General features: G+C 48.4%; 1 protein-coding gene across 6 annotated transcripts in view; it reads right to left on the reverse strand.

Moving 5' to 3' along the window:
- Positions 1 to 1,030: 1,030 nt before the first annotated feature.
- The window catches only part of LOC119862907 (Grid2 interacting protein), a 114,999-nt gene continuing 91,378 nt past the window's right edge, over positions 1,031 to 24,651 (reverse strand). For 2 of the 6 annotated variants that reach the window (XM_038420409.2, XM_038420414.2), the window contains exons 11-23: positions 21,414 to 21,514; positions 20,736 to 20,850; positions 19,373 to 19,698; positions 18,373 to 18,786; positions 16,833 to 16,920; positions 14,931 to 15,020; positions 13,468 to 13,664; positions 12,102 to 12,257; positions 8,345 to 8,431; positions 6,904 to 7,033; positions 4,767 to 4,885; positions 4,123 to 4,287; positions 1,031 to 3,294 (exon numbers count right to left, since the gene is read on the reverse strand). In XM_038420409.2, the coding sequence (XP_038276337.1) occupies positions 3,223 to 3,294; positions 4,123 to 4,287; positions 4,767 to 4,885; positions 6,904 to 7,033; positions 8,345 to 8,431; positions 12,102 to 12,257; positions 13,468 to 13,664; positions 14,931 to 15,020; positions 16,833 to 16,920; positions 18,373 to 18,786; positions 19,373 to 19,698; positions 20,736 to 20,850; positions 21,414 to 21,514 (2,060 nt within the window). In that variant the 3' untranslated portion in view covers positions 1,031 to 3,222. The remainder of the gene's footprint in view (positions 3,295 to 4,122; positions 4,288 to 4,766; positions 4,886 to 6,903; positions 7,034 to 8,344; positions 8,432 to 12,101; positions 12,258 to 13,467; positions 13,665 to 14,930; positions 15,021 to 16,832; positions 16,921 to 18,372; positions 18,787 to 19,372; positions 19,699 to 20,735; positions 20,851 to 21,413; positions 21,515 to 24,651) is intronic. The other 4 variants (XM_038420412.2, XM_043493770.1, XM_038420413.2 and 1 more) reach the window with 3 other exon arrangements.

Genomic DNA, 24,651 nt, shown 5'->3' on the forward strand with positions numbered 1-24,651 from the left:
AATCAACTGATCTCAAGAGCGTGTGACTTAAGTTATGGTGAGGTATAAGAACGAATTTCAGCCTGTGTCAGATAATAGCTGTAGTGGTGGTTTTAGGTCAGCATATTCAATGGCACTCACCTCAGCTGCACCTGTTCTCATTAATTAATGGCATGTCTGAAAGTGCTCCTCAGTATTTAACTGTGGTGGGTGGGCTCTTCCAGAAAGTACCACTGCCTGGGAATCGCCTGCTGGAATGCCTGAGGTGTGCGTGAGGCAGGCTGGGACACCTGCCCAGCTGGCCAACTCAGGTTCTGGAGAAGCCAGTCTGCTCAGTTAACAGCTGTGAAGGGCTCAGAGAGATAGGAAGGAGGTACATTTATTTGACATGTACGTGGCACTGAGGGCTTGCCCAGTGAATGGATTTTATCTGTGGCATTTTGTAAAACTCTTTCAAACTCAGTCTACACTTTAGGCCTATGCTGAGGCCTCATTGTCAGATTAAACCATTGCACATATGCAAAGAGCAAAAAGCCACAGCGCCTACAAGCCGCTGCAATGGGAAATCTGGGAAATCAATCACATGGTTTATTTCCTGTTAATGCAAATGCAGCAATTGCCACAGGAGAGAAATCCCCTGGGAACATGAGCTCAACCTGCTCCAATTGCCTTTGAGAGGACTTCAATTCTCTGGCACATGGCTCACACTTAAATATTTACCATTGAGCAATGCAAAAGGGCAGCACTATTTTAAACCAAAAAACTCCCGCCTCACTCCCCACCCTACTCTGAGTACTGATTCACAGGAAGCCTCCTGCAGAGATAATTATGCAAGTATCCCTTTAGTTCTACTGCTGCTATTGAGATGGTTAAACGAGTTAAACCTCCCTAACTGGGGCAATGATCTCTCAAGGGAATAAGAAGGGCCATATAAAATATTCAGTCTTAAGATGTGCAGTTATAAAAGCTGCCAACCACAGAAATGCACTCTCTTTATAAGGCTATTGTGGAAAACCAGGGCGTGTTATAGTTTTTACCTATAATGGACTCAAATGCAGTTGGAAGGCAGTAGCTTTATTTTGGGGGACAGCACATAGGTTTTGGGTAGAGACTGAATTGTGACTATACACATAGTCCTGTTATCAAATAATATAACCATATCTCAGAAGTTCTGGTTCTCTGAAAATTTTCACATAAAAATACTATCTGGAAACAAAGCGACTGGAGTTTTAGCTATTTTGTCAAGTTACAACAGGTAGCAAAGTCTATGTACAGCATTTTCATTAATGACAGTTTCAAAATAACCTCAAACGGTTTAAATACATAACATGTGCTTAAAAAAAAATCAACTATACACAGTATGCAGCATCTGAAACACCAAATGGAGACAAATATGCATTGTCCTATCATAAATCAAGAAGAAAAAACATAGATCTGATAATAATGCTTGGGCATCTGATAATACAATGCTAGAAGCTACCTGGCACTTAAAGCTGTAAAAACTGAAAACACTTGTGGAAATATACATCACTTTCTACAGCAGGGAGTTTTAAAAAGTACTGAAAACAAAGGATTTGATGCACATAAGGTCTCCTGTAAATAATGCACCAGTTGGTGATTCTCTACTCTCCGCACAGGCTGTGATAGGATCTCTTGCTCTGGCATCAAGTGAGGAGAAGCATTTGGACGAGAAATGTTACCTAAGCTCCAGGTGTTGCTGGAGTGTTTCAAGGAGCAGGATGTTAGAGCACAACAGAGTTGAAAGGCAATGACTGCTTTTTGCACAAAATAATGCCCAACAATGTGAACGCACTGATGCTTCTTGCTGTAAGGATCTTAGCAAACTGTAACACCTGGAGGCACGTGCGCAGACCACAGAAGTCTAGTAGAGCATTAATCCCAGAAGGACATCTCAGATATAATTAAATTTACCTACAGAATAATCAGAGGCTGCCAGAACAATGGAGCATGGTGCGTACAGTTCTGCAGTTCACGGAATACTCTTGGCATGAAGGATTGATTGACTCCTCCATTATGTCAGATGTTACCACAGAACTACAGGCCCTCAGTAAATGATTGAAAGGTACAGCACATACGGTTTCCTGCTGGGCTCTCTGGCTAGCCTCAGAAGCTACACTGCAGGGCTTTAGCTGCTTGAAGAAATCCCACTGATCGCTAGACTTTTAGACTGCCAAGGGTTTTATGCTTTCTACGGAGGCTTCAAGATGCTCAGTGAACTATGTCTCCTGGCAAGTCCATATAGATCTGGTGAGGAAGATGTTAATTTTCTAGTGAACTGTCCAGACCCATCAATCATTGCCACACACCTAAGCAAATATGACACAGCCAGGAAGGAATTTCAGGATTGTCCCATTGTATAAAGCAACTGGATGGAATCATATTGGATCCATGTTTGGGGACAAAGTGGATACACCATGCACAATTCTGGGAGGTAATTTCTTGACACCGTCACTGACCTTTCCCTGCAAGAATCCAGGATTAAAGATTCTGAGCCAAACCCTGAAGCACCCTGACTCAACCAGTGAGGGGTCAGTGGGAGTTCTGACTGCAGCATGGCAGGGACTCTGAGGAGGAATTCAGCTTGACCATCAGTGGTTCCTCCCAAGGTTCTCTGAAGCGCATGCTCCAGTGGCAGCTCCATCACCCATTCAAGGGGTATGCCATGTGCTCGCTTCTGTGCCCAACCAGCTCTTGCTCACTGGGTAGGGGGCGGGTCCTGGCCCTGCTCTCCCTCTGACTCCTGAGGAGCAGTGCCTGTGTCCCACAGTGTGAGTGCTGAGCCCCTGTTACGTGGGGAGAAGAAAACTCTTTGTGCACCCAAAACAGAATCCTGGGCAGGGATCCCAGGGTTTACTATTGCCAACATATACAGATTCTGAAAAATATAAGCAGGTTTCTACAACCCAGTGTGTCTGCAAACCTGGTTCAACAATACACTGGAAATCTAGGGCACTAAAAGTAAGATCCTGTAGTTAGGACTAACACAGTGTTTGTCTTAACTCTGTAACCCTGCCCCACCCCTACATCCATCCCAGGACCCATCCATGGTGCCTTTTCACAGAAGTTAGTCCTACAGTGTCCAGATTACCATTAAACAAGCCCCTTTGCCTTGGTCCATGGTTCTGATTGGTGCTAACATGACAGCCGCATATTTACAACCAATAGGAACCAATTGCACTTTGTTGGCAATAAAGTGTTGCACCGAACGTCACCACAAGCCCATCACCAGGCGAGGGGCGAGGTCATCCGGGGACTGCGCTGGCTTTCGCAGGCCTGCACGTCACTGAGCGCCCGCTGCAGGGAGAGAAGGAAACAAAACGAGACGTGTCATCAGGCAAAGCCAGCTCTCCGTGGACAAGGAGACTGCTTCAGACTTGCAGAAACACACAGGACTGAGCTCTGCCCTCAAACTGCTCCATGCAAATTCTACTCAGGTCAACGAGTGGTGAGGATGAGTGGCTGAGGGCAGTAACTCTGGCTGTAGGGACAGTGCCAAGTAGAGAGAGGATCAGGCCTATGCCCAACTTTCCTCTTCTACAGCAAGTTTAGTACAGGTGCAGGGGACTGCACTGAGCCTCTGAGACTGAAGTCCTCTCTTCTTCCACAGAACTAGTACAGCATGCGCTGTACAAAGGCAGGTTTCCTGTGACAGTGCCCTGCGGGAGTGCTTCAGGGGTGTCCCGGGAGGACTATCTGCAAGGATACCTCTGTCTCTGCACCCTTTCCATCCTTAGCCTTCTGCTGGACTCATTGGCAAGGGGTGCCAAGTAATGCCAATTCTGTTGTGGAACTCGCTGCCCCTGTGCTTAGATTCAAGCCCGTGATCAGTGCCCTTCACAACAGCCCATCAGGTGGTAACAGTAATTGTTTCACTTTCCATCTGGTCAATATTCAGCACGGAGACCTAGAGCTGAAAGGCTCTGAAGTATCATCTAAGTCTCCCAAGCCAGTCAATTCCTGATTTGCTTTTCTTTAAAGATTTGGATTTTACTCACATTCAGAGCCAAATATTGAGCTAAAGCTAAACTAAGCCCCAGTAGCAGGTGATGAAGCAAAACCCATCCCGTGCCTTTACAGTGAGACCCCACCCACGTCTGCTGGCTCTACAGCAATGCAGCTCACCTCAAACTTGCTCATGAACTCAGCAAAAATGCCAAAAAAAGATTCCGATGTGGTCACTTTGGAGTCTTCCCCAAAAAAGGACAGCACTTTGCCGAATTCCTCCATGGCCTTATGTTGCAGGTCATCCAGAGATTGCCTCGTGGGATGGGCGCTCTCCAGGAAAGACTGAGAGGAGTGGTTTAAGGGAAAACTACACCATACTGTGGCAAGATCTTGAACAGATGCTGCTTATAAAGGGGTGGGTTTTCATCTACAGCCCAACAAAGGGTCCCCTGCAACGTGAGCACAGCAACTGTGGGCTGAGATACTAGTTAAAAAGAAACCCACACAAAAAAGGGAGTTTGTTTTGCACAGGCAATGTCTCTGCATCCATCTCCTACAACATAGAGAGAGACAACACCAAGAGCCTTCTGCTCATAGGGGAGTGGCTTCCCTCATGATAACTCTGCAAAGGCATGAGCACTGGCAGCCTCAATGCGGCTCCATTGGGAGCCCTCTCACCTCTGGGTCATAAGGGTGGAGTTCTATACCATGCTCTTCACCAAATGGTGCCTCCTTACTAGGTGGCTGGAATGCTTAACAAACACAGGGATAAAGAAGGCAGATAGTGATGTTTGTGATTTGCCTCTTTTATGGAAGGATACATTCATCACAATAGCAAATTTGTCCTCCTCAGCAGCTGGCATGCTGTGGCAGGCAGTCTCTATTTCACTGATGGTGGTGTGAAGGTCGTTGAGATCAGCTGTTAATGTTCTCTGATTCACTGAATAAGGAGAGTTTAAAACAAGGTCACGAAGATAGTTCTGAGTCGGTGCCGGCTGCTGCTAAACCAAGAGCAGCGAAAGTGAGATCCATGGGTCAAAAGCCCACCAAAGGGCTTTATAATGTGGTCTACAGCTGCCCTCATCTTTAATGCAGAAGTTCTTCTTGTGGAGGTACATGTCTCAGCATATGCTGCTCCCTCTTGACCTGAGTGACCAAGCTGCATTGCATTCTAGGTGAAGCCAGACCTCCAGGAGGGGATAGAGACATTCTTACTGACCTCTACCAGGCGAGTGAGCTACCCATTCGCCCAGAAAGAATTCATGATTGTCAGGAGGAGACATGCAGAGAACACTGGAGAGAAACTGGGTCTTGCCAAGAGCAAGAGGCCTGGGGGATTCACTGGCAGAGGAGGAAAGGTAGTTATGGATAAATAAGTACTTTGACGTGGGAAGGGAATTTAGTGAGTTTAAGCACAAACTGAATGGATGAAAGGAAGGATATTGACTGTTAAGTGGTGGCGGGGGAGCAGGAACTGGGGAGAAAAAAGTAATAATAAAGGAACAGAATTATTTTAAGAAAAGCTAGGTCAAGTGAGAACGCTGGGCAGGAATATTACAGATGCAAACAGGCTAAGAGGAGAAAATTAAAATCTAGGGCCCTGAATCTCCTGTCTCTTACACTACACCAGTTTTATGCAAGTGCAACTCCACTGACTTTGACTGAGTTACTTTCAAATATCAGGGAGAGAGAAGAGACTTAGGCCCCATGTATGATATTCAGCATGTCCATACTGTATGTTGGGCCACCACTGACACCTGCGCATGACAAGCCAAAGGACCATGAGACCTTTCGATTATAACTCGGCGACACCTGATGTCTGCAGTTAGAATGTGAACTCTTTGGAGCAGGGCCTGGGGCGGCTGTGTGCGTCGCTAAGGCACACAGCACAGAAACATTATTCTAAACAATCAAAACACTGCGATCTGTAATCATCACAGCCACCTTTGTCACACCTGCACACTCAGGAGGACGGGGCCTGCAGATCACGTGTGGCTATCAGGTCCCCAGCGTGACTGTGATATGATCCACAACAGGCCTGTGTTTGAGGTGCTTGTGAGCTCAGTACTGCTGCACCAGAGTTGTTCAGACATCTGGTCCTGACAGCGTGATGCCGATGAGCCATGAGAATGAACCAACCCAGCTGATGTCTGTGAATATTCAATATAACAACTGGGACCTCATCTTTGCTGCTAAAAAGATATGTTTTTCACAGCAGAGTAACTAACACACAAGAACAATCCTGAGGTAAGAACACTGTCCAAGGCACTTTGGTTTTATAATGAAGTACATTAGACCAGGTCAGCACTAATGGGTTTGGCTTAAGACCAGCAAAACCAAAGAAGATGCAAGGTCAGACCAACGACCACTGTATATAACATCTCCTTTGGGATCTAGTGATTGCTGCACTACCCAATGGATAGACTTTGGGCTGAGTTCAAGCACATGCCCAAGAACTGGAACACTTCCCCCAAGGCATCTGAACTCTGAGCCTCCTGAGGCTGGAAATCTCACAAGAGCAGGCTCCCTTCTGAGATCTCCAATACTTCCTGCTTCCCACGGGGCCAGAAACACCAGGGACAGAACCTTCCCTATGGTATTTCTCCTCCATTGCTCACCAGGACCTGGACAGGCCGAAGCACAGCATAAGGAGTAACTAATATTAAAATGGGAACCAAATGTTTTCAAGACTCAAGAAAGGTTTCCTTTAGAGATAGGTCCAAATTAAAACTCCAGATCCAGATACCTCCATGCTTTATGGTTCCAGCCCATCACTAGTTCTCATTTATCCAGACTACTTTCCCTGTCTCTATGTGTGTCAAACTACTGCAGTTCATATGCTATGCCTAATGGTGGCATAGAACCAAGAGGGGGGCGCAGAGAGGCCAGGGGCAGGGGAATCCTTCACTGGCCCTATATCAAGACAGGTGTCTCTGAGGATGCTCCTTGTTTATTTACCTTTGGCAGCGAGTGGAACTGTAGGAAGGTCCTTGGCAAAACCCAAAAGTTCTGGGAAATGTTGGCTAAGTGATTTGGCAAGAATGTGCAGGAAAGTGGATTTCCCATCAACGGTCTTGGTGGTGTTCAGCTAGAACAAAGCAAAACAGGTAAGGAGATTCCTATACACGTGAGGATGGGTTTTTCACTGACCATTCAGCCTACATGTGCAGTTTCCAAAATACTGGCAGAAACACTCACACGCCTCTGCTGGGATCACTCTGCACTCACGTCCACAGGAGCTCCCACCAGCAGCTGCGGCACGTTATGGATTAATGTTTAAATGTGGTGTTTAATGTTTACACAGTATATTAAATCCAGATTAGTGAAATGGAGAAACTAGATGAAACCTTTCCCCACGTTGGGGGCAATGTTCCCTCTAATTTTTCCCACCCATGTGCAGAATGAATTTTGTTAAGTGCACCAATATGGAAGTGAGGTGTGACACATCATCTTCATATAGGTGCACCTAACAAAATTCATGTGGTTGGGGTAGGGCCGAGGGGCTCAGAATGTGGGAGGGGGCTCAGGAGTGGGGCAGAGGGTTGGGGTGCAGGGGTGCGGGGGAGGGCTCTGGGGTGGGGGCAGGCAGGAGGGGTTTGGGGTGCAGGAAGGTGCTCTGGGGCTATGATGGGGAGAGAGGACTCCCCCCAGCTCTCTGTCCCTGCAGCAGCACCTGGGCTGCAGGGGGAGAGGCACCTCTCCCCGCTGCAACAGCTCTGGAGCTGCGGCCGTAGGATAGGCGCCCCCTCCACCGGCCCCAGCAGGTCCGGGTCGTGGCATAGTTGGGGCTGGCGGGCCGCCTGGCATAGTTGGAAGCCAGGATAGGTTCAGGCCAGGGGAGGGGCACCCCTCCCCTGGCAGGTCCCCAGGCAGGTTCCCTGAGTGGCCTCCGTGGTGCTAAGTAGGGTACTGCGCAGCTTACAAGGAACTTAGTTTGGGGGCCCTGTGAGTCTACCTCCACCCCGAAGCAGTCTCTCTTTATGCCCCCTACGTCACCAGCACACCTGAGCTGCATGAGGGTACAGACAGGCACTCAGATACTACAGCGATGGCTGCAGTATAAGAACCTATACAGAATAGCAGGCCTTTTCCCAGGAGATGTCCATGGTGCCACCACCGCACCATTATTAGCTCCTGCCAACCTAGGAACCGAGTATGAGTCTGAGACCCTCACAGGGAAGCATACTTTGTCACCACTGGCCCAGCCATGCTTTATAACCCCTGCCTTGGTACCCCCACCCTGCCTCTAACATGCTCCCTTCAAGGGGCCCTGAAATGGCCACTGCACTCAAGAGTTGTCTTTGGAAATACATCCAGTACCCTGGTCCCTACCTGAGCTCCCAGAATTCATCAGCATGAGAACAGCATGTGCAATGAGGATTGTTCCCATTCGCCTTACCTCGGTGAGGAAGTTGATTTTAAAGCCTGTCGTTTTATTGGTCTTGGGTTGCCCGTTATTCAGATAGTTCCCCATTGCCAGCACAAACTGCAAAGAGAACCTCCCATGAGTGATCAGTCACCGAACCCTGAGCTGTTACTCTCCCTCCCTCCCATCCTTCCCTTCCCACTGTCTCACGCTGGGCTGGAGCTGACACATCAGGAACTCAGTAGGGAAACTAGTTTTGGTGTAGCACCTGGATCACCGATAGAGAGCACCCCTGTGGGATAAGCTGAGAAAACAAGCTTATTTGTGTGCCAGATCAGGACGTAACGTGCACGCTTGGAATGTTATGAAGGGAAACTGCAGTGATTCATTACAATGCATTATACGGACGAATAAATGTTAAGGGCAAAATTCTTCCAGCTCTTTTGTGAAGGCACAGTCAGTCTCCTCTTCACCCTGGCTCACCTGCATAGGAGCCAGGCACAGTCCAGGCAGAGCACTCCCTTGAGCTCTAAGCCCCGGGGCTACCAACAGGCCACCAGCATCCCAGCCCCATGGGGATTGGTCAGTAAGGTGGGGTGTGGCCAGAGCTCTCCATTTCCCTGGTTCTGTCTGGCAGGAGGTGCTGCGAGGACTGTGTGCCACTCCTGTCGAAGACAAGTATAAGATGCACGATATAGCAGGCTTAGCTCTCAATGCTCTCAGTCAGCTCTGGAAACTCTTCCAACTCCAGTTCTTTTTCTTCCCTAATGAGGGCTACAAAACATACCACGTTGGCCATCTTCAGCATTAGCTATCTCTGAGTAATGACTGTGCAATTATTTCAATCCAAAACCATCTTCAGGTACATAAAAGATGATGATACAGAGGATGGTGATCAATTGTTCTCCATGTCAGGCTGGATATTAGGAAAAACTTTCTAACCTTAAGGATAGTTAAGCACTAAACCAGGGTGCCTAGGGAGGTCGTGGAAGCCCTGTCATTGGAGGTTTTTAAGAACAGGCTAGATAAACACCTGTCAGGGATAGTTTAGTCCTGCCTCAGTGCAGGAGGAATGGACTAGATGATCACTTCCAGCCAGATATTTCTCTGATTCTATGAATCAGGACATATGGCAAAAGGGTCATTTTTCCCCCACATACATAACTCAGCTGAACTAATTCCAAGGCTGTGTCAGCAGTGGGCTGAAACAAAGCATGGAAAATGGCAGCCTAAAAAACAACAGGGAGAGAAAGTTCTGGGAAGGGAGGAAGGTGGGGAGGTAGAATGGAAACTAGAACATACCACTAACTACAGTGGCTGCTTCAAGCTCATGCTATCATGTTTACTAAAAATGAATTCTCCATGCAGTTTGTGGGAATACCCATTGCTGCTTTATTAGGTCTGTAAGAGCAAATAGTGTCTCTCTCAGCAAAAGCTGCCACTGGAGTTCCCAGCAAGTGCTCCAGTCTGATGTCGAGAAACCAAGGCAGGGAATGCAGTTCCCATGTGAATGTACAGGAACTCAAGAGACTTTCAAAGTCATTTGGCGATCTGTTATTTACACGTTTGGTTACTGACTTGGAGGGGGCTTGTGCAGTCAGAGAGCACAGTGGGAGTTACAGAGGATTGTCCTGAAGGATCTGCAATCCCGCCTTAAATTCAAATGGGAACTAATGTCCTGACCCATCGCATCGCACTGGCCACGAGGCAGCTTCTTGCATGATGATTAATGATGATTTGTATGCTGTATTTGACCCCTAACTTTGTGCAGGCATGTGTGCGTGATAGATTTACTTTGACTTGCAACTCGAGGTAGTAAACAGAATCTCCTTTATATTCTGCAGCAGTCTCCCTTTCAGGATCAATGTGCTCATGTTTTGAGTATGTAGGCCCTGCCCTGGGATCTGTAAGCCTGTTGTATTGTGACAGGTTTCAGAGTAGCAGCCGTGTTAGTCTGTATTCGCAAAAAGAAAAGGAGGACTTTTGGCACCTTAGAGACTAACAAATTTATTTGAGCGTAAGCTTTCGTGAGCTACAGCTCACTTCATCGGATGCATAAGCTTATGCTCAAATAAATTTGTTAGTCTCTAAGGTGCCACAAGTACTCCTTTCCTGTTGTATCGGGAGCTCTCCTGTTGATTCAATAGCAAAGTGCCCATACTCTTTGCTGCACATGAAGATCTTTGTGGAGTGAACTCTTTACATGTGACCCTTTCACTAGAGCCATGTTTTCCCTTCCTTTCTGTCCCTCTGACCCTTCACAGTGGGGTTGTGCAGTTTTGGAAATAGGCTAGGACCCCCAGGGCTGAGCCTTCAATAAAGTGCTCTCAATGCCTTTCATTAGAAAAGGCCAGTTACAGTCACTGGAAGATGATTCAAGGAGAGGCCCCAAGACCTGTCATGACAAGAAGACGGAGGAGCTAAAGGAAAGTGGGGGATCTCCTTGTCATGAGAGCTGGAGACTACTGCTGGAGCTATGTGAATTTCTCGTATCTACAAGTTAATCTGCTACTGGCTCCAAACTGCTAACTAGGTGTGATCTGGGTTGCTGCAAAAAGGTCATTAAGATGATTAAACATTAATTTGGAAATGTCCTTTGTCACATCCTGTTCTGTTTGTTTTACCAGTTTCTTCTAAAGCATGAAACTGACAGCAAGGGGCAAATCTACAAGCCCCACACTCAGTGGATCGGTCAAGAAGGCAGGGATAGGCTGCTGCAGTCCAGGGCCAAGCTGGACAGCAAGGGAAGAAGGATGGCAAAAAATCTTTGGCTAGCTAGGACTTCACAATTGTCACTGTGCTGCACACCACACCCCTCAGATGTTCATAGCAATTGCTAGGTACAGCCCACATCCTCCTGCTCCAAAGCCCAGGCCCTGGCCACTTGAGCTAAAGAAGAATCTCTTAGGCTCTGTAAGCCCACATACAGCCAACCATTCTGCTGCAGTGTTAACATGCAGCCAGCTGTCAATTCTACCCCGAGCCCTGGGTTGGTCCTTGATGGAATAAACCAATAGCCTGGACTGGATCAGCATGTGCATTAACTCTCTCCCCATCCTTACACCATACATGCATTCCAGAGGAGGGCAGCAGTGGGACCCTCTGGAGCCTAAAATGCTGCTGTAGAACCCATGAGGCCCTTACACATGGATGCAATATGTGGCCTTCCATCTCCAGGACACAGAATGGAGAAAAAGAGTGAAAAGAAATAATTGCATGAGTTCAATGAAGCTTAAAAAGAAACGGCCCTGCTCCCCATAACTCCTCTGCATTTCTCCTTCTTGAAGGGCCAGCATTCATACTAGCAAAACTAAGTCTGCTGCTGCTTGGAGCCTTGCTCTTTCACGGTCTGTGCAAGCTCTGCAACTCGTGGGTCAGACCTGTCTCCTCAGCAGGGAGACCAGGGGAGAAGGAAACAACCCACTGGCAGCTCCCCGCTCTGGGAGTCAGAGCAGAAAAGAATGTCCCTCTTCTGGCAGAGTGGGCCTTAAAAAACATGAGGGTGGCCCTACCTTAAAGGAACTCCTGGAGAGCTCAGTAGCTGCAACCACTGCCGTACCTACTGTGGCAAGGGGAAGGCTTTAGCGAGCGTACTGTTTCCATCTGTCTTTCAGTTTCTCCTGAGAATTGTGATGCCCCAGCCGGCTAATGCAACACCACCACTGATCCAAGGATGCTGATGGGCTAGAGGGAGCCCTCAACAGGCTGGCACACTGTGCGCGCTTCGCTGGGTGGCGGACCCTGGATGCCCCCCAGTGGCTATTACTGGTAATGAGGTTTGTTCTCTGACCTCTAAGATCTTAGCCAGTTTCTTGCTGCTTTTCAGCTCCAGGGATGCCTTGCAAATACACTCATAGCTGGCTTTGATCTCCTCTGCCTTCTCCTGCAAGGTGGTCTTACAGTAAAGGCTGCGTAGCCGGGTTTTATATTCTGGTACTGATAACATCTGAGAAAAAAGGGAGGAACAATTTACTGGGGTCACTGTTGATTAACTTCCTCCCCTCCCACTTAACATGCAGTGTTCCCCTTAATGCAGAATTTCCCTCTACTGTGAAGCAGCGGTTGCCTGCCCTCTCTCAGGTATCACTGGGTGGCAACTGTGGGTAGCTACTGATGTTTTTATCAACAATCGCTTTCAATTCACTGCCACAGACTGGGTTTAATGCCAGTATCCAAAGAATCTGTCACTAGGAAGAAACTCACAGCTGGGCAAAATCGCACAATCAAAGCTCAAGCTCAGGTGTTTGGTAACACTGATTTGTCACAATTCCCATCCATTTATAGAGTGGTAACCACATGGCAAGGGAGATTTGGGAGACGCAAATGGCAGACCCTGAGGTTGATATGCTTTACTTTGGTACCTGAATGTAGGACAGTTCACAGGGCCCGGCCACATACTTGTATGTCATCAGCTAAACCAAAACTCAAGAGCAGATCTGGCTATTCCACTGAACACACACCAGCCCCCCACCCCAATAGTGCTGTGATCCAGTACTAACAAGCAGATCACAGAATTCTGTTCCTGGGCTGTAAGGTTGAAAATGGTCAGAACATTGCATTATTTCCTTTAAAAAAGGAGCCAGCTCTATGAAACCTACTAATCATTACACTAGAGGAAATGCAACCCTGGATTCTGGAACTTCCTCCCTGACTCACTTCCACCCTCCCCTCATTAAACCAGTTTTTTTAAACACTCTCCTGCCAAGAGGCCTATGAGCCCTGAGTCTTGTCTCAAAAGAACACTGGCAAATTAGACCAGAGAAAAATCTACAAATAAAACCAAGTCTAGTTAATAATCCCAGAGGTGCCGAGATGTGAGCTAATCCTCCCTGCTCAACCACGTGGACTCCCAGGTGCTCCACCTCCCTCCCCAGGTCTGCATAATGTGGGTTTAGGCTGTAGGCTCTATAATGCAGAGACCTTGTCTCCACCCATGAGTGTAAAAGGCCCAGCACACTGCTGGTGCTACACAATTTATACCTGATGACACCTGTGGCTGTTTGATTTGATGCAGGTTATTCTATGAAACAACTTGCAATTATTCTCCTACAGCTGGCGGAACTGCTTCCGTTTACACTGGCTGGAGTTTCAGCAGGACAATCCCAATGACCCTGCAGTACCCATGCCTCCCCCATGCCCAACCACATGGCAGCTACCTGCAGGACAAACTGGTCTGGCTCACTCAGCTTGCTGGGACTGTCCTGGTAGTTCTGGTACTGCTGGACCTCCTCTGCATCAGGCGCGTACAGCAGGAGCTGCTTGATGTGAGAGGACTCCAGGCGGTCGCTCTCCATTGTCATGAGAATCTGTCGCAGCTCGACGTGTGAGAGCTTCAGGTGGGCAATCAGGATGGCTGGGGAGGAGGAGGAGGAGGAGGAAGGGCATCAGCTGGCGCACAGGGAGGAAGCAGACTCCAAAGGCTGGTTACAGTCTATATGAATTTTAGTGTCAGGGAAAAGCTGCCGGGTGGACCCCCCAAAGGGAAGCTCCATAGGGCAGCCTCTTGGCCTCTCTGCTGAGACTGTTGGCAAGAGGGCCACCTAAGGAGCTGGTTGTTGTGATGTGGACACCTGCCCAACAGGAACTGGGCTGGGACAGTTACATCCTTTCACCCGAGCCATCAAACCACCCTCAGATGGTAAGAACTTTCAGCCACTACCCAGCTGGGCTGGATCGGAAGATGCAATCCAGAGGTAGAAGACTCCATTCCCATTCCCAGCCCCGTTTATCCAAAGTGTGTTTGGAATATGGCTCATTTACATATATCCGAGTAGAAGCAATGCAGGGGATTAGCCTGGGTGACAGAGCAGAAGCATGTCAGGGTCTAGTCTCTCCATGGAGCTCCCCTAGGATTAATGGGATTCAGATGCATGATAAAGTCAAATACCTAATGGTAACATTTTGCCTTGTTCTATGCAGTGCACAGGGGGTGGAGGACACATGAAGCCTCTTTCTCCTCTGCACCTCACAGCATTCCCATGCAGGAGCCTGGCAGAATGGTGACCTGTCGCTCTACTGAATGCTAGGCAGCAGGACGCTAACGTGTCCACTTGCATTCCTTGGATTCCAGGGGGAGTGGCCAAGTTGTCTGGGGTCACAGTCAGGCCCTCACCCCCCCATTTATGTGTCTGCTGGTGCCTCATCCAGAGACAGGCGCTGGGGCAATGCACACTGATCCTTACTGGAGCAGTGGTAAAGATCAGCCAAGTGTGCTACCCTCAGGTGCTTTTGGCCATGTTCTGCAGTGTCCTCTGCTTTGCACCTCCTCCCCACCCGCCACTCTCCACAATGTGGGAAGAAAAGGTCTTTCCTGGGGCTGCCCCAATATCTGGAGCTCTATCCACCCCACTCCAAGCCCGTAAGTCACATCCCATCTTTATAGTTCTCCTTCAAGCCTTCCTTTCGTTAACTTAGAGCTGACTCTCTCTGCTAGCCTACAAAAGGCCCTGTATTGCAGTGGTCTCTATTGTCCTGTACTGACCACTGCACCCAGGCTAGCTGGGATGTACCTATTTATCTTTGCTCTCTTTTTACCTTTCCAGTTCTCTATACTGCCAGGTACTGCCGTTCCATCTCAGGACCTGTTTAGGGTTTTGCTTCTACTCCGACATTTACTTACATGTGTTGTAGGCCTTTTTGTGAGACAAAATTTCAACCACATCTTTCTTTTTAAAGGATTCAGGCAACAGAGTTGGCTCTGGAAGAGAAACTGAAAGATTTAATCAGATGTAAGGACGGGCTCAGCTGATTCCAGCACAGAGGAAACTGGGCTGAAAACAGTGAGATATTGAATGAGAGTGAGGAGACATGATGCTTTGCACACAGGAATGGCTCCAGGAATCCTTGAATTCTGTAATTCAAAGATCTCCTGAATGGAAGACTCACGCTGAGCTGAAAAAGGTAAAACAAGAGGTGAGATACACAGAAAAATCCCAGATTGCTCCAGAAACTTACCTGGGTGAAAAGAATAGGAGTACTTGTGGCACCTTAGAGACTAACAAATTTATTTGAGCATAAGCTTTTGTGAGCAACAGCTCACTTCATCGGATGCATTTTCCACTAAATGTATCCGATGAAGTGAGCTGTAGCTCACGAAAGCTTATGCTCAAATAAATTTGTTAGTCTCTAAGGTGCCACAAGTACTCCTTTTATTTTTGCAAATACAGACTAACACTGCTGCTACTCTGTTACCTGGGTGAGTTAGTACCACCTCACCCTGCCAAAAAGCCTCCCAGACTAGCACCTCCGAATAACTCTCCAAAACCACTATCAGATTTATTATCTGAGCACAGAAATCCCACTCAGGTTTTATTCTTCTCAATTCAAGTGAGTCACAGACTCTGCCTTTCTAATGCTTAGTCATCACTTCCTCCCACACCCAGGAGAGCAATTGGAAGCCACCCATCCACCTTCCCCCAGGACACAGACAGGTTATCACACCCCCATGCCCCACAAGAGACAGACCTGACCTTACCCCCACACACATACACACTCTTTTTCAGCTATGGAACTGATTTTCATTCGTTAACGGTTACTCTGCTAGGAAGACAGACCACGACTCCTGAGCTCATGGTTAGAGCTCCACCTGGAGTTCTTTCTAGTCCATTCAGTGCTGTTAGCTTCTGACCCTCAGTGTGTGATCTGCACCCACAGACTTGACCTGTGTCACATAATTGGGGTGCCAGCTAACCTGGGTGGGACATATACGCTGTGTCTACAGCAAAGGCATGATTTAATGAGACTCTGTCCACTAGGCTTAGGGCCAACATTTAGATTTGTGTAAAAATATTTTACATTTGAAACATATAAAAGGAGAAGGGGGTTCCCAAATCTTATTATGCTTTCATGACCTTTTCAGGGCCTGGTTCTCAGCAAGGCAGATGCCCAAAGCTGCAATTCTTCATGTAATTTGCAAACTCAGATACCAGTACTGTGAGCACAAATCAGTATATGTGCATGCAGTTTGTCAATTAGATGCCCGATAGACCATTTGCATGTGCCAATATCCTAATATGCAGATAACTGTAGTAATTGTGTACACTATTTAGATACAAAGTTATGCATGTGTTTTTGGTGCAGGTTCAAGCTGCTGGGGTATTTGAAAACCAGGCTCTTAATGATAAGGAAAAGAAGTTTTTGCATGTCAGTTTCCCATGTAGTGTGGGGAGCCAAGATACAGCTGCATGAGAACTAGTAAGTGAAACTGAACATAGAAAGTGAAACTATCCAGCTGAGTTTCATGGCCCCGTTTTGACTGAAAATAAACAAACAGCATCACTGAAAAATATTAAGGGAGATTTTAAAATAATCTCCACTTTAATAATCTGAGTTGTTATTTAGTATCGTGTGGAAGAATTATTGGTAGACCACTATATATTATTTCTGTGTTGACAGTGTCCCTGGAAATAGACATTATATTACTGATTACTTAGTTCTTTCATCATAAAGTGTTCCCTATGTCTGTTCTGTGTCAGCTCGGGATTCTAGTGGCAGCATGGCTGTTCATAAGTGGTTTACTTACTTGCAGGCTTTTGAGTTCCAAAATGAAGCTCCAGGTCGAGGTATTTGACCATATCACTTAGTTTGTCATAATCTGAGTCTTCTCCAAGCTGCAGGAGAAGGAATATAGTCAGTAAGACCCTGTCCCAGGAGGAGATCTCCATGCTGCACATCCCCATTCTGCGCTGCATTCCCACCCCAAAAGCCCTAAATATGCAGTCCCAGAATACGTAGAGACAGGTGCATTTTTGTGGCATTTTTCTTATAACTGGGATTTGCCCACTACAAAGCCATTGCAGACATTGGAGTCTATGTGGTCATGAATTTCTCTCTAACAATGTCCTGGAGCAGAGGTATTTTTTAATATCAGAGTCTGACTACATCCCACAGGATCATTCTCTGTTCAGAAAACAGTCCTATTGGAGTTAACTTAGCAGGTTGTATGACATTTAAATTTAAAAAAATAATAACTTTTCAGCATGTATCTTGGGCAGATATTACTTCACTAATGCATACGATGAAAATTACAGAAACCTCAAGGGCCTTTTGCATCCAAAAAAATCACTGAGCAGAAATACTTCATTCCCAGGCTCCCCAAAAGGGGAGTGAGAATCAAATATACAGGCAGAGTACTCCAAGTTAATTCACAGATTAAAATCACTTGGTGAATTAAGGACCCGCATGAGAGACTGCCCCGCTGTTCATTTCTAAGTTTTCCAACACTGTTTAGGGAAGAAAGTACATGGCTTGGAATTTAAACCTCACAGGGCTCAGCTTTTTCCAAATCAATTCACAGCAACTAACATTCACCTCAATCAAGTCAGATCCTATCATTTTAGCTGAGATAAACAGCTGAGTTCTGTGTCACCACTAGGGGGCGAATCATAGCCTGCCTGGCACAGGTCTATAACAAACACTTCTGCTTCTAGCCTCTCATTCACCTCTTCAGTTGTAATGCACCCGTCCCCGTAATACCTGAGTGCCATTCTTCTGCTTTCCAGCATGTTCACAACTTTCAGCCCACCCCTGTTGATAAAAATGCAATTTCCTACGGCTGGTGATTGATGACAGCTCCCACACTGACCAAGCCATATGGATATAAAGGAATATTCCGCAGCGTGCTACTGGGGCAGATCTTATTTGATACGTTTTCCAGTAATAATTACACTTGCACCTTATGTGGTCCTTTGGGTTCTGATCCAAACAAAGCAAGGATGAAATTAAGTGAGAGGCATAATAAAGCAGAATAAGAACTGACACCTTGGGATAGATAAGTGAGTTCACCTGTTTCAGTTTCTTGCCTAAGGTGTGGCCAACCCCTGATAGTCCAGGGGAAGGGAAGAACACCCCCACAGAATGCACCTGGCCAACTGGAAATGCTGCTGCACATGGGGAAATCTTCTTTCCTGACCCCTATAGTGTATGCCTTGGAGCCTGAGATTTGATTACTTGGATTGTTAACTTTGCTGATGTAGACGTCAGTGCGACCAATGGACCCAATGTCATCCTGCCCTGACTGAGCTTGAGTGCTGTCATTCCAGTTGCTGGGTTCCATACTGTACCTGCCCCCAGATGGTGCCTTCTGAGTTCTCCACTTGCTCCCACCTCAACCTTTTGACGCTCATGTGGCTGGATTCACTCCTGCGATGTACGAGACCCCGCTGCAGCAGGGGGGGTGCACATGGCACTGGTGGGGGAGGTGGGGGAGGAGGAGGGGGAGGAACTGGGTGTGAGTGACTCCCTAGGGTTTTGGAGAGTGGGGAGGAGATATTTCTGGTGGCCTCTGAGCTCAAAGTGACTGGTCTTGGATCATGGAACTGCGGCGGGGGCGGGGGCGGACTGAGTGGGGGAGGGGGGATGTGATCGGATAGGGTGGAGTAGGTCAGAGAGCTCCCTTCATCGCTGCTGCTGATGTACTCGCTGGCACTGCTCATATCATTGGTGACATAGCTGCCCTGGTCGTCATGGAAACTCATCTGATTTGGGAAAAAGAGAATATAACTAGACCACGAGAAAAGCTTCTACTCCCAGCCACTGGGCACAAAAGCCCACAAGGATACAGGCTAAAGCTCGAGTTAGCACAACTCGTCAGCCATTAACATGACCACTCTGTAGTATGGACACAAGCTAGCACTTAGGACACAATTCACTGGGAAAGAATTCACATCTTCCTGCAGTGCAAAGAACCATGATCTTAGTGCCTCACGGGAGGAGTGCAGCGCCCGTTTGCATTCAGCAGCCTCAGTGGGGCCGTTCTCACTCAAGCTAGGCTGACTGGAGAGCAGTAATGTAAGTGTAGATAACTTGAGTTACCTCTACAGTGCAGTCAGGCCCTGGGAGAGCTCTCGGCCCCAGGATCGCAGTGTTGCTGTACAGCACAGAACTCTCCTTCATTGTCCCCATCCAGCTACTTCTGCAGGAGACTCCCCGAGATATAGCCACCAAGCTTCTCCCTCCTGCTACCTGAGTCTGATGCAACTGGACCTTATCCAAACAGGGAACCCAACCCGAGGGAGCCCAGGAGAGCCCCGAGTGCAGCCCTGTCGAGCTCCCCTTGCTCACCTCCTCGTAGTCATTCTCGGGTGTGAGGAAGTCATCCACGATGGTGACCCTGTGTCCCAGCTGCTCACTCAAGGCGTCCAGGAAGCGATCTGTGTCCTGGCTGCGTGGGGGCCTGGAGAAGGTGAAGAGCTTCTTCCGTCGAGACAGTGGGCTGAGCGTGTAGTCCATGTGCTTGGGGGAAGGGGCAGGGCTGCTGTCTAGGCTGACGTAGGGGTTGGACTCTGTGCTGCTGGGGGAGGGGATACTGCTGTGTGGGTGGTAATAGCATTGCTGGGAGGGCAAAGGATCATTCTGCCAGGAGATCGTCATCCCCGACTTTCGAACACCTGCAGGAAACAAACAGTGCTGCAGAGTAGACTCCGCCAAGCCTACATCTCATTTAAAAGCAGGGCTATGAACATTTCCTGTGGTCTAACACGGATGCCTAGACTTCACCCAGCCACAGGTCACTACAGCAAACTGTTTGGAGCTCCAATGTCTGTGTACAATACAGCAACTTTGATATAAAGGTGCAGACTGGAGAGATGATAGTTGCCAGCATCTATCATCTATCCTGATCTGAGCAGAAACTTCTTGGATCAAACCAGAGCATGGCAACTCCCCAATCCTCCCCACTGAAGAGGAAGGTCACATTCTAGAACTCTATGGGCCCCCTTAGACTCATAGGCTGCACCACTGCCTTCCTTCGTATAAAAAGTTGCTGTGATGTGGTGCACAGACCCCACACTGACCAAGAAGGGGTTAATTAGAGCCTCTGGGTTCCATAAGCCCTGCCCCAATACACCTGCGAGAGCTGTCAAGCCTGGAGGGAAGGTTAAAAGGGGGAAAGCCCAGCTCAGTAGTGGCTGACCAGCAGAGAGAGGGGACGTCTTACCCTAGCTCCTTGAAAGAAGGAGTGGATGCAGCCAGGGGATGTTTATAGACTACCTGAAAGAAGGTGTGGCTGGGGCCAGGATCTAGCATCTAGCAGTCTCTGGAGAGAATCTCCCTGGGGGTATGTAGGGACTGTTACACTTCAAACAACTAACGTGTTTTTCTTTTGGACCTGGGAGATTGTGTTTGTTGCCCTGCCCAAGCCCTGCTTAAGGTCAGAGTATGACCGGGGAGTCAACAGGCCCTTCACCCACTTTCTCCCCAAAAGGCGATGACTGCCTGCAATAAACCTGTGTTGATTTCACCCTACTGGAGCCCATGCAGTAATTTGTCATGAGAACTCAAGTGACTTGATCCCAGGTGCAAAGAGAAATGTAACACAATCCTGGGACTGCATAACTAGCATCAAACCTGCATGTTGCAGGTCATCATACCAGCTAGAGCAAATGAACTGCCTCCATTCCAAAACCAGGAGAAAAAAATCCTCTACCTGCAGCATTTGCCTCTGGAACAGGGGGTGAATCTCTGTGTGTGGTGACATTAGCCATCTTTCCTGCAAAGCTGCTGATCAGGTGATTTTCTAACTCTGCATAGACAGCCGACATCTGAAAGCAAAAGGGAAAAAACAACCATAAATGTCCAACTCTGGAAGTGTCTGAAAACCAGTGATGTAAAGGAGGAAGGCTCTGTGTCCCATCCCTGATCCCAACTGCTCTCTATCATTGATTGCATTAAAAAATCATCCTTTTTTAAGGAGCATTTGGCACTAAAGGAAGATGATTCCCTCTTTTCTGAATCTCACACAGTTCACGCTCCCTGGTTGTACCAAGGCTTTGAAAGATGCCAGTACTGTTAAAGCAACTGACTGCCAGGGTAATTTGTTTAGAGAGCCACTCTGATGAGGTGCTGAAGGGATTGTGTCTGACATGGGAAGCAAATACCAAGATGATACATTTGCATGCAGCTCCCTTAGCACCCTTCCCTTGTTTATCTACCTTCTGATGTGAACATAAAATAAAGTCAAACTGTTCTGCTGCCCTGTGAAATCAAAATGTTACATATTCATTGAGCAAGACGCTGCCCAGGAAAGCTCCTCTCTCCCAGCCGCCACCTTCCTCACAGAAAACCCACCCAAACAGCTGCACACATAGATAGCCAAGGTTCAAACCATTTTGAGGTTGGGAGTCTCTGGAAGGGATGTGCCGTCACCCGCTTGCCTCTCTCCAGGCGTCAGTCGACTTGATACTTCCCCGGTGTCACTGTGACCTGCTGGGATAGGAAAGAACTGCCAGTGATGTCCCCTGTATGAGCATCCTTTGATTTCACTGCTGCACCTGCCCACCTCTCACTACTCAGAGAAAAGGGAACATCCACTCACATGAGACTAAGGGCCTGATCTCATTTTCCCTGTGGACCCAAATATCTCACTCACTTCAGCGGAACCTTTGGATGCGGAACAAGGATAGTTCAGACTTTATGGACTGTACAGTCCCCAAACCCTGAATGAATGGTGAAGAAAATAACACATTTCCTGCTGCACTAACGGTAATTTGTTAAAAGCTTCATTTAAATTGGCATCTACACTGTAGGACAGGGTTGCTCACTAGGGAAAATATTTGTGTAGAACAGGCAAATGTGCAAAAATATTTTAATTATGACACTTAGCATGGAGACACCAGACATCACATGAGGAATTAGCTATGGTCTAGTGATTGGAATACAAGCCTGGCAGCAAGGAACACCAGAGTGCTGACCGCATTTCAACAGCTAGTCTTATGCTTGGGGGCAAGACGCTTTGCCTCTCTGTGTTTATAAAATGAGCATATCAGTGTTCACCTGCCTACCTTGCTGGTGGGTTGGTGTGAGGGTTCATGTAATTTCTCACTGTTTGAAAGGTGCTCAGCGTTATTATTACACTATCATCAATTATTCACTTTACTGGTGTTGCACAAATTTTCAGCACCAGTTGCACCGTCTCTAGTACAACTTTGGGAGGAAGGAACATTACCCAGTTTGTCTATAGGTATTTCTAATGTATCCATCATAGTGCTATCAAGGCATCTTGTTACTGCAACACCAAAGGTTTTCTCCTTTTTTAATAAATCCCTGGATATTTTTTCATTAAGACACTTCACCCTAGTTGTCATGTGCTGGATAACAGATGAATCCAGAATCACTGCAAATGACAAGCACATGCCACAAATTCTGAGCTGTCACCAGAATAAAAGCAGGAGCACGAACAGTGAGGGTGAGACGAGGTAAGGGCTGGGACTCACAGGGTTATCAGGGGCCTATGCAGAATAGAACAGCTTTCCTAGGACAGCCACTCCACTAGCAACAGGCTAGCAGGCATATTCCTAAACTCATTTTCCCCTGTGCCAAATGTGTCAGAGTGTTTTTTCTCAAGTTGCCATTAATAGCTGGACTTTGTCCGTTCAGAGCAAATGGGTCAAAGTCAGACCTGGTGTGAGTGGGTGGCACACCGTGGCTTTCTCTGGAGATGTGCCTGCTTGTACCAGGTTGAATTTGGCCCTAGATGTGGAGATAAAAATATCTGGGCTGAAACGCATGTAAATCTCTCCATAGGCTCTTTAACATTTGGAAAAAGATGGGGATTAAAAAGCATTTCCTCCCTGGCAGTCACTTTCCCGCATTTCTAAATGGAACTGGGAGTCTGAGCCTGCTCTCAGGAGAAGTGGCCACGGCGGCCAATCAAACCATTAACCTCAGGCCAAAGAACCAGATCAGCCATAATGGAGAGATGGGCTGCAACTCAAAGCTGAGCAAATCAGTTTAACCAAAAACTCTGAGTTCAAACCCTGTCGTCCTTCCCACCCTGCAGCAGGGGTGAAAGTAAGTTAGAGAACTTAACCAGTACAAGGAGTCCTGAGCAGGGGGCGTGGCCTCAACTGGAAGAGGCAGGTCCTTAAATCCCCGGGCCCTTTAAATCTTGATTTAAAGGGCCAGGGCTTCAGCTGTGGTAGTGGCTGCTGGGAGCCCAGGGCCCTTTAAATCACCCCCGAGCTACCAGCTTCAGAGTCGGCTGGGAGCCCCAGGGTTTGGGGGCAATTTAAAGGGCCCATGTCTCCAGCTGCCGCTACTGTAGCGGAGCCCCGGGCCCTTGAAAGCACTGAGGAGCTGCCACCGCTACCCCGGGGCTCTGGGCTCTGGCAGAGCTTTAAAGGGCCTGGGGCTCTGCTGTGGTAGCAGCTGCCCGAGCCCCGAGCCCTTTAAATCCCCGCCTGAGCCCTGCTGCCCGAGCCCTGGGGTAGCGGTGGCCAGGCTCCATCGGGGATTTAAAGGGCCCCGGGGCTCCAGCCGCCGCTACCGCCCCGGCCCTTTAAATGCCCGTCAGAGCCCCACCGCCGCTAACCCAGGGCTTTGGCAGCAGGGCTCCAGTGGGGATTTAAAGGGATGGGGCAGAAGGGGTGGCTTGAGCTCCAGGATCTTTAAATCCCCGCCAGAGCCCCCCCCACCCCTACCCCAGGGCTCGGGCAGCAGGGCTCAGGTGGGGATTTAAGGGGTTTGGGGCTCCAGCCGTTGCTACGGCCCCGGCCCTTTAAATCCCCTCTGGAGCCCTGCCGCCGCTACCCCAGGGCTTCGGCAGCAGGGCTGAGGCAGGGATTTATAGGGCCCCTGTGCGGTAGCGGCGGCTGGAGCTCCGGGGCCCTTTAAATCCCGGCCTGAGCCCTGCTGCCCAAGCCCCGGGGTAGCAGCTGCGGGGCTCTGGCGGCGATTTAAAGGGCCCCAGAGCTCCAGCCACTTCTACTGCCCCGGGGCCCTTTAAATCCCCATCAGAGCCCCGCTGCCGCTACTCCGGGGCTCAGACAGCAGGGCTCAGGCCAGGATTTAAAGGGCCTCAGGGGCGGGAATGGGGTAGTGGCAGCTGGAGCTCTGGGGCCCTTTAAATCCCCGCCGCAATCCCGCCGTCGCTACCCCAGGGCTTTAAATTGCCCTCTCTGAAAGCTGGTCCTGGTACGGCACACTGGCTCTTACCGGTACACCATACTGGGGCAAACCGGCTTACTTTCACCTCTTCCCTGCAGCATTATTGCTTATGGTCAGAGGAGTTCCAGGGGCTTCTTACTTCCTGCTGGAAATGAAGGGGTTAAAATACAGCCGAGGGACAGATCCCCATCCCATCTCATGCCCTTGAGCTATAAAAGGACACCCAGATGGAGTAGAGCCAGCATTCCAGGTGTGTGTTGGGGCAGGAGGAGACATGGCTGGGACACCTTGTACTCCAGTGATCCTGGGCCAGCCGGATGGCCCCTACAGGGTCACTATAGTTTATGCATAATGCCACCTTTGCTCCCCTTCTTGGGGACTGAAATCCTGGGGTCCTCACTCAGTCCTCAGGCAAAGTGCCCACTGCCTTCAATGAAGCTTGCCTGAATAAATGCTTT

Source organism: Dermochelys coriacea, chromosome 10, assembly GCF_009764565.3.
Source record: "Dermochelys coriacea isolate rDerCor1 chromosome 10, rDerCor1.pri.v4, whole genome shotgun sequence".
NCBI lineage: Eukaryota > Metazoa > Chordata > Testudines > Dermochelyidae > Dermochelys > Dermochelys coriacea.